The 10,056-nt window shown below is 37.7% G+C and overlaps 1 protein-coding gene across 1 annotated transcript; it reads right to left on the bottom strand.

The window, feature by feature from the left end:
- Window positions 1–8,539: 8,539 nt before the first annotated feature.
- On the bottom strand, window positions 8,540–9,331 carry LOC138358545 (zinc finger protein 98-like). Its single transcript, XM_069316526.1, has one exon. The coding sequence runs from the start codon at window positions 9,329–9,331 to the stop codon at window positions 8,540–8,542; it is 792 nt and encodes a 263-aa protein (XP_069172627.1).
- Window positions 9,332–10,056: the final 725 nt, after the last annotated feature.

The raw sequence follows: 10,056 nt of genomic DNA on the forward strand, positions 1-10,056 counted from the left end.
CTAGTGTGATCTCTTAGTGAAATATAAGCACTCTACCGAGTTGTGGGTTGGGTTGTCCGTAATGGAGGAACAACAGCGACAACACCAACCCAATACACAACACTACAACATTTAACAACCAAGTACCCATTTTACTGTTGAGTTAAACAGAGGCTACAGTTAAGGATTTGCGCCCAGTAAATCCTCCCCGGCCAGGATACGAACTCAGGATGAAGCACTCGAGGAATGCCAGGCGAGCGTCTTAACCACTACACCATGGGGGCTGCAAAAATTTCTCTGAAATTCTCTTTAAATTTAAAGAGTTCTTTAAATTTAAAGAGTTAAAGTAATCAAAAACTCTTTAATCTAATGAGAAAAATCTCTTTAAATTTCTTTGAAATTTAACATCGCTGTATTTCAGACATAGTAAAACACAGTAATTTAGTTACTGAGCTCCAGCTCTTGTCTTCCACCTTACTTTGCTGTTGCAACTCTGTCAATACCTGATCAATTCCCCTGAGATTTAAAAACACCACTACATTTCAGACCCATGTAAAATAAAAACACAAATTACCGAGCTTCAACTCTTGTCTGCTGCTTTAGTTCATCAAACTTATTCATTTCAGATCAAGACGCTCTCTAGTCTATCACCTTTTCTCTTTATCAAAGTCAACATATCCTCTCCTTCAATATGCTTGTTCACATGGTCATAAAAATCGCACGGTCATATACCACCTCACCTCCTCCTCCCATCTTCCCCCACCCCCCTAAACCCCCTATCCTCCACGCCCATTCCCTCACTAATCTCCTTCTTACCTCTAGCTGCCGTTCCCCCATATCTCCCCCCCCCCTCCACACCTTACTCTTTCATACCCTTTCCATACTTCCATACCCTCCCCATCTCCTCCATTCCCCTCGCCCCATCCTCCCTCTCTTTTCTCCATAACCCCTTAACTTCCCCTTCCCTTACCTCCTACTCCTGCACATCTTATCTATTCCCTAACTTCACCCAAACCTCTCTACCTCCCCAGAATTTAAAAAAATACAGCTTGTATTCTCATTATTCATGTTCACTCCATGTTCTGAAAAATGTTCACATCATGTTCAAATCATATTTTACACCTGTTTCTCCATGGTCTCCGTGTTCTTTGTCATATTCACCATGTTCTTAGCATATACTTCACAAGTTCATTCTACATATTCTCTGTTCTTTGTCATATTCTCAATGTTCTCCGTGTTCATCGCCTTCTTTTACATGCTCTCTGTGATCTTTGTCATGTTCTCATTGTTCTTAGCATATTCATCACAAGTTCATTGTTCATTCTTCATATTCTCTGTTCTTTGTCATGTTTTCATATTCTCTGCAAGTTCATATTCCCACAAGTTCACTGTGTTCATTTCATTCTCTTAGACGTTCTCTGTGTTCTTTGTTATGTTCCTTGTATGTTCACTATATTCTTTCCCTAGCATATTCATCACTTTTTATGTTCTTTGTTTCTTTAAAACCAATGGTTTCTTCCGTTCAGTAACTAGTTCTTTTGTCAAATATTATCAACAGCCTTACAGTTCCCCCAACAAATTTATTCAGTCACCCAGTTTTATTTGCAAAACTACGTCAATGTAATTCTTTATATCAACTTAATATTTCTTACCGACACTGTTCTTTAATAAAAAACTACTCTTCATTCAGTACCAAATGTACTAGGACAAACTTTTGTTATCGTTTTGTAATTAAAATTATTCGTCAATCCAATAATAGCCATGTTCATCATCTTTTCTTGTGTTTTTTTTTAACTAAAATAACACTTCTCTCAACTGAAAACAACAACATTCATCATCTTTTCTTGTCGTTTCTTAACTAAAATATTCGTCAATCAACTGAAAATAACCATGTTCATCGTCTTTTTTTTTTGACGTTTTGTCACTAATATTATTTGTCAATCAACTGAAAATAGCCATGTTCATCATATTTTCTTTTCTTTCTTTTCTTAATTAAGATTATATTTCCCCTCAAATAAAAGTAGTCATATGTAATTATTTTCAGCACTTTGATAACTTCATACATTTAACTTCATGCATCGTAACTTTCGTATACAGCATAACAGTATACTACTTGGAGTATGAAAAATAGTCAAAGACACTCTTCGTGACATCAAGGACACACTCAAAGACATCAATGACACACTCAAACACATCAATAACACACTTATAGACATCAATGACACAAAGACGTCAATAACAAACTCAAAGACATCAAAGACACACTCAAAGAAATCAATAACACACTCAAAGACGTCAATAACATACACAAAGGCATCAATAACACTCAAAGACGTCAATACCACATTCAAAATCTCCAATAACATATTAGAAGACATCAGAGACACACACTTAAAATACATAAAAAACGCACTCAAAGACACCAATGACATATTTAAAGACGTCAAAATACTACTCATGTCCTCAAAAAAATTTCTCAGTCATCAAAAGTTATTCTCAGAGACGTCAAGAATTAATCTCAGTCACCTTCGTGCATAAAAAGCTATTCTCTAACTCACCTTCGTTCATCAAAGTTGCTCTCTAACTCTCCTTCGTTCATCAAAGATGTTCTTTGTACAAAGTAAAGTAAAAGAAGGAAGGTTAAGTCGGATAGTGGATTTGGGTATAAATATACAAAGAGGATAAACAAAAACTATATCTAAAAGGTTAAGTTAAGGATAATATATTCAACAAATACTTCCAATCTCCATAAACAAATCAACTATATCTGAAAGGTTAGGTTAAAGGTCAAAGAATAAGAATAAATTATATCCAACACAATGCATACACTAAGCTCAAAAAGAGGTTAGGTTAAGGGGTGAAAAATAAGAACAATTATATAAAAACATAATAATTACACTAAGATTAAAAGAGGTTAGGTTAAAGGGTTGAAATGTATGAGAGAATATAAGCTAAGTAAAGGTTAGGTGGGGGGGGGGGGAAGGTTAGGTAGGTAAGGGTAGATAAGTTATGATACGCTATATAAGCTAACCAAATCACACACTAGAAAGTGAAGTTTCCGTCCTGGACCATTCTCAAGTCGATTGTGTGATCGACACACAATCGACTTGAGAATGGTCCAGGACGGACCGAAACGTCGTCGTCCATTCACTTTCAAGTGTGTGGTTTGGTCAACATATTTCAGCCACGTTATTGTGGCTCCTCGTCTGCATATAAACTATGTCAGGATGGGTAAGTTACCTCAGATAGGGAGGAATAGGTAAGTTAGGTCATGTCAGTTTGGGTATGTTACATTAGGTAAGTTACAATAGGTGGAGGAGGTTAGGTGGGTTAGGGTAGATAAGTTATATTATGTAAATTAAGCTAGTAAGTTATGTATGGTGGTTCCCTGGAAACACAAACCGAAACTGTCTCTGTTTTCCTCTGGTTACAACTTGTAATAAAGTTGTTACATCTTGGCTTGACGTGTTTATGACGTATTAGAACGTTGTTACAACTTGCTATATTGGTTTTTATAACTGGTTAGGAGGTGTTAAAACTTGTTCGAACGTTGTACCAACGTCGTAGTTTCGGTATGTGTTTAGTGGGTTAGGTTAGGATGGGTATGTTATCTCAGATAGGGAAGATTAGGTAAGTTGGACTAGGTAAATTAGGTTAGGTTATGTAAGTTACATTAAGTTAAGTTAGGTTATATTATGTAAGTTACGTTAAGTTAGGTTATGTAAATTAAGTTAGGGAAGTTATGTTAAGTTAGAAAGGTTACAATAAGTTAGGTTATGTAAGTTAAGTTAGGTAAGTTAGATTAGGTTAGGTTAGGTAAGTTAGATTAGGTTAGGTTAGGTAAGTTAGATTAGGTTAGGTATGTTAGGATTAGGAAAGTTATGTTAGGTTAGATTATGTAAGTTACATTAAGTTAGGCTAAGTTTCATTACGTTAGGTTATGTAAGTTAGGTTAGGTAAATTATGTTAAGTTAGTAAGGTTAAGATCTTCTTGAGGTTATCTTGAGATGATTTCAGGGCTTTTTTAGTGTCCTCGCGGCCCGGTCCTCGACCAGGCCTCCACCCCCACAAAGCAGCTCGTGACAGCTGACTTACTCCCAGGTACCTATTTACTGCTAAGTAACAGGAGCATCAGGGTGAAAGAAACTCTGCCCATTGTTTCTCCCTGGATCGAACCCGGGACCACAGGATCATGCATCCAGTTTTCTGTCCGCTCAGCCACCGGTTCCCTTGGTTAGATTAAGATAGGTTAACACTTGAGTCCTCGCCGGATTTGCCCCTATTTTGTGGAGAACTCAATGCTGAGTTATCGCCGGGCGAAAGTGTTAAGTTATGTAAGTTAGTTAAGTTAGATTAACTAAGTTAGGTAAGGTTAGGTTATGTTATATAAGTTACGTTAAATTAGGTTAGGTAAGTTTTGTTAAGTTAGAAAGGTTAGGTTAGATAAATTAATTTTAGTTATGTTAGGTTGTGTAAGTTAAGTTGGGTTAGGTAAGTTAGGTTAAGTAAGTTAAGCTTAGTAAGGTAAGGTAGGTTAAGTAAGGTAGGTTAGGTAAGTAAGTTAGGTTTGGTACGTTAAGTTAGATTAGGAAAGTTAAGTTAGGTAAGTTAGGATAGGATTGATTAGGTAGGATTATACAGTGATGTTCAGAGAACAGTTTCAAGGTAAAGTTACAAAGAAAATATATTTCAACAGAATAATCTATATAAATAAAAATGGAAATGCTCGGTTGTGCATATCGCTAATCTCCCAAAATTCTTCACCGATTGCTTTGAACTTTTCACACAACGTTCCATTCGCATCCGGCCAGGTTTTTATATACATACTATATAGATATCACGTGTGTGATGGTAAAAAAAAGCATGCTTTTTCTGAAAAACTGTGATTTTCATGTGAAGGAAATCTTCGAAACCTCTTTACCGATTGCTTTGAAATTTTGAGACAACGTTGCATTCGAATAGGCGCGTCTTTTTATATATCTACTATATACATGCTTCACCTGTGACAGGAAAAGCATGCTTTTTTGAAAAACAGCGCCATCTGTTGGACAACGCGTGGCCGGGTACTGCTAGTTAATATATAGAAGTTAAAGTTTGATATGAAAAGCTGAACTAGTTACATTTGGGAGTGTTATTTAATGCCTGAAGATGTCTTAGAGAACAACATTGATGTCTTAGAGAACAGCTTTGATGAACGAAACAGAGAGAGAACAACTTTGATGAAAGAAGGTGATTTAGAGAATAGTTTTTTATGTACGATGGTTATCGAGATTAACTTTTGGCGTCTCTGAAAATAACTTTTGATGACTCTGAGAATAACTTTTGAGGACATGAGTAGTATTTTGACGCCTGTGAGTGTGCTATTGATCTCTTTGAATATGTTATTGACGTTTTTGATTGTGTCATTGACGTCTTCGATTGTGTCATTGATGTCTGAATGAGTAATTGATGTGTCCTTGATGTCTCGAAGAATATGTTTTACTATTTTTCTTATTGGGAGAAACAACAGGCGAGTGCCATGGGAACTGCATGCTAACAATACAGGCCTATAATGACTATACCTACTAAACAATGAAGCTCTTATTCAGTGTACGGCCAGTTTCGCCAAAGTATTGGAGATGACAAGACGAACAGGAAACAGAGTAGACACCAGCAGCATTAGAAGCAGGAGGAACAGTGTGAAGTAGATTGCTACGTGCAATCGTAGCAATCTACGTAGATTGTAGATTGCTACGATAGCAGTGTGAAGTAGATTGCTACGTGCTAACCTAATTGTCAATAAGGCAAAAATAATTGCCAGTCAGGCTAATATCATTGCCAGTTACATGCTTTAATAATTGTCAAGAAGTCTAATATAAGTCAGGCAAACAAAATAGTCAGTTACATGTTGATGTTGAGTGTAATATAATTGCCAATCAGGCAAACAAAATTTCCAGTTAGAGGCTAACATGATTGCTAGTCTCAGGATAACACAGATACCAGTCAGGCTGACATAACTAATATAATTATTTGCCAACCAGGCAAACAAAATTTCGAGTTAGAGGCTAACATGATTGCTAGTTACAGGATAATTGCCAGTCATAGAATAATTATGTGCACTTAAAGGATAAGTTACAGGATATCATAGATACCAGTCATACTAACATAATTACCAGTCAGGCTGAAATAATTACCAGTCAGGCTGACATAATTACCAGTCAATCTAATTTAATTGTAAATTAGGGAAATATAGCCTAAATGCTGCAGTTTAGCGGCATGCAGGCTAACAAATATAAACACTCGGACAATTACAAATGTCAGAGTCAAGCTACTAAAATTCTCAAGTGATTTATATTTTAATCAAAGGTAGTAAAACTCATAAATAGGCCTGAACAAAATTGACATAAGTTTACATAGGAATCTGATAAGCTTTTAATTCCTTCATTAAAATGAATGTATATTTCTCGAGCCAATAAAAGGTTTCTTCTTTTATTACAACAAAAATTCTAACTTAGCTTAGAAAAGACAAAATATATACCTGTATATGTTAAATATTGTTCATAGAGAAACATAAAGTTTTAGTTTAGTTCATTTATTATGCACCCCATTCCCATCTTGTGGGTGGTAGTGGAAAGGGTTACAGAGGCACATAATGGACTCAGGGACTGAACGCCCTCAATTCATTTAGTTAGTTACAAGCTGAGCTAGTTACAAAATTCAGCATAAATCATCATATCATCAGTGGGTTCGAAATCGACCACAAGTACAGTTTATAAATTAGACAACTGACATATGTGGAGAGCTAGTATCACAATTGATATGTTTGTCCTGCACACCATCTCCCGTCCTGTGGGCAGCGGTGGATATATTACCGCAGATCACTCAGTTATTACCTACAGTCAGCAAACTTGGAATATTTGGCTACAATTTCTGGTAGCAGATCATTTTGAATGAAATATTTACACATCGTTGAAACATTGGTTATAGAATTGTCTCTGAATTCACGTATCTTTTTGCACTCAGTGGCAATTTTGTTAACACAGTTTACGTTTGTTCAGGTCTACATCAGCAGATAATGAGGATTCCCAGAACATAATAAAAGAAATTATTCATGCCAACATGAAGGAAACATGTAAAACTGCTTTTTTTTTAAATAAACATATATTTCTTTATATTTAGAGTTTGTATACAGCTTCTTTCTTGCCTGGTCTATAAGGAGCATCTAACTTCTACACTGACAGCTTCTCTAGTTCTTGCTTTGTCTATGAGGAGCATCTAACTTCTACATAGACAACTTCTCTACTTCTTGCCTGGTCTATGAGGCGCACCTAACTTTCATTAAAGAAATATTAAAATGCCTTTAGATATTTACTTTTCATGATGAAGGGTATTTTTCAAACAAACTTCAAACAAACAATTTTTCAAACTGACTTCAGAGTCAGTTGGATGACTCTGAAGGTCATCCAACTGACATGGTGATAGCACAATATTTTCATGGTGAAGCTCAATTTCCAAACTGTATATAAGATTAAAGTTAAATTAATTTAATAATTTATGCCTCAATAATAATAAAGCTCAACACTGAACAAATCCACAAGGGCCATGAGAGTTCGAACCTACGTTCAAGAGGATCCCAGACACTGCCTTTATCAACTGAGATACGACATGCAAAATAATTCCAACCAGAAGTTTTATTGACCTTTATTATAGATTGTGGGTTGGTTGTGTTGTCGTGTTGATCCTTCCTTCTGGACAACCCAACCCACACCTCGGTAGAGTGCTTATACCTCACTAGGAGATCACACTAGGTGCTTCTGGCTCTTGGCGAGGGGCTCAACGTCACACGTTTAGGGGATGCGGCTCCAACACTTAGCCTCGTTGTCACGTGCACACACCCACTCGAGCCGCTGTGACTCCCCACTCTCTCCTTAGGTGATATGATCTCCCCAATCCCCCTTTGACTTATTAGTATTACCTTCTACCCTGTCCACAGCAGTGGTTCTTGGTTCTTTCTCTCTCTCCTTCTGTACTATTTCATGGGAAGCCTCACTAGGACAATGGCTCCTCCCTCTGAGGAAGCTTGGTCAGGGCGTTTCCACGGCCCAATAATGTCTCTGGGCGGCTTAATACTCTTCTCGTCGACCAGGACTTGAGACCACAACGTTCCCAGCTCGATTCTACAGCTGGCACGTCTACACACTTCTCTTCTCTTCGAGATATATCACTAGGGGTTCCCTTCTGACGGGAGCTCAACGGAGCACGACTTTCCCCCTTGCAATGTCTGGCCTCAAGTGAGGTCAAAGCCCTCCAGAAGCGAGCCTCACGCCTCCAGCAAAATGTCCACATCTCCTAGCCAGTCATTTATCTGTTTTCTTCTTCATTGCCCATAATCTCAAATTGTTATTTAAATCCTACCAACTATTTTCCATATGTGTTATCGCCTCTATATTTCTAAGACCTTCTGGTTAGGTCAGGCTTGCTGAATAACTCTCAAGGGGGGAGACTCGTTTCTCCTGTAGGCTGAGATCATAACACCTTACTTGCTCAACAACAAGTTTCTCTCAATTATCTTACCATTATGTCAATTATCTAAGCTTTTTTTAATGTTTATCCTACCGCCTGAATGTAGCAGCTTGTGCCTCTTCATATGTCCAAGCTGATTGAATCTCTTCCCACACTCTGAACACTCATGAGGTTTATCACCTGAATGTACTAACATGTGACGTATTATATCTGTACGTGTTCTAAATTTTTTTCCACACTCGGCACATTCAAAAGGTCTTTCATCCGTGTGCACCATCCTGTGAGTCTTCATACGTCCACGCAGACTGAATTTCTTCCCACACTCTGGACATTCATGAGGTTTCTCACCTGAATGCAATAACATGTGACTCTTCATACGTCGAAGCTGAATGAATCTCTTCTTACACTCAGGACACTCATGAGGTTTCTCACCTGAATGCACTAACATGTGACTCTTCATATTTCGAAGCTGACTGAATCTTCTCCCACACTCTGAACACTCATGAGGTTTGTCACCTGAATGTACTAACATGTGAGTTTTCATATGTCCAAGCTGTCTGAATCTCTTCCCACACTCTGAACACTCATGAGGTTTGTCACCTGAATGTACTAACATGTGACTCTTCATACTTTGAAGCTGACTGAATCTCCTCCCACACTTTGGACATTCATGAGGTTTTTCACCTGAATGCACTAACATGTGAGTTTTCATATTTCCAAGCTGGGTGAATCTCTTCCCACACTCTGCACACTCATGAGGTTTGTCACCTGAATGAACTAATATGTGCCTCCTTATATCTGCAGGACTAGTGAATACCTTCCCACACTGTTGACATTGATGAGTCTTCATCTTCTTTACGATTGGTGCAGTTTGTGTGAAGGTTTTTCCTCCGGGTGACTGCACGAGTGTTGATGTCAGGGTTCTGCGTCAATGTTGACTTGAATGTTGTTTCTTAAAATTAGACTTGATGTAAACACTTGGCGGTCAATGAGAGTGCTTCTTCTTTATGACAGGTGCAGTTTGCATCAAAGTTTTACACTCTTGTCACTCTTCACACTTACTCATCAGCTGTTATTGACAAAATGCCCATACTAGCGTTCCAAAAATGTTGATCAAATGACACACTTGAAATTGAAGCGACGACAACGTTTCGGTCTGTCCTGTACAATTATCAAGTTAATTGTGATGAGACGAGGGAGGCAAGAGTTTAAGTAAGGCAAGGGAAGAGAGAGGTGAAGAGACGGACATAATAGAGGAAGATAAGAGCTAGGCAAAAGCTACAGAAGGTAAGGTGTAATATTGGGTGTAATAATAGGAGTAAGAATAGAACGTAAGAGCCCGTGCTACTTGCCCCGCTCCTGTGCCAGGTAAGTTACCGGCTCACCATAGCCCGTGCTACTTGAAACTTGTTCCGAGTAGCTAAATCCATAACAACAACAAGGGAACGTAAGAAAAAGAAGAGAAAGAAAAAAAGATTTAAGGGAAACCTTTTGTTAGGTCACGTTTGTTAGAAAGTTTAGAACATTTGAGTATGTACGGTTATTGAGTATGAACATTTGAGTATGTACGAAAGC

Source organism: Procambarus clarkii, chromosome 84 (assembly GCF_040958095.1).
Source record: "Procambarus clarkii isolate CNS0578487 chromosome 84, FALCON_Pclarkii_2.0, whole genome shotgun sequence".
NCBI classification, from domain to species: Eukaryota; Metazoa; Arthropoda; class Malacostraca; order Decapoda; family Cambaridae; genus Procambarus; species Procambarus clarkii.

Bases quoted from the DNA above. Each gene is read 5' to 3' on its own strand.
- LOC138358545 (XM_069316526.1), bottom strand. From the start codon at position 9,331: ATGAAGACTCATCAATGTCAACAGTGTGGGAAGGTATTCACTAGTCCT.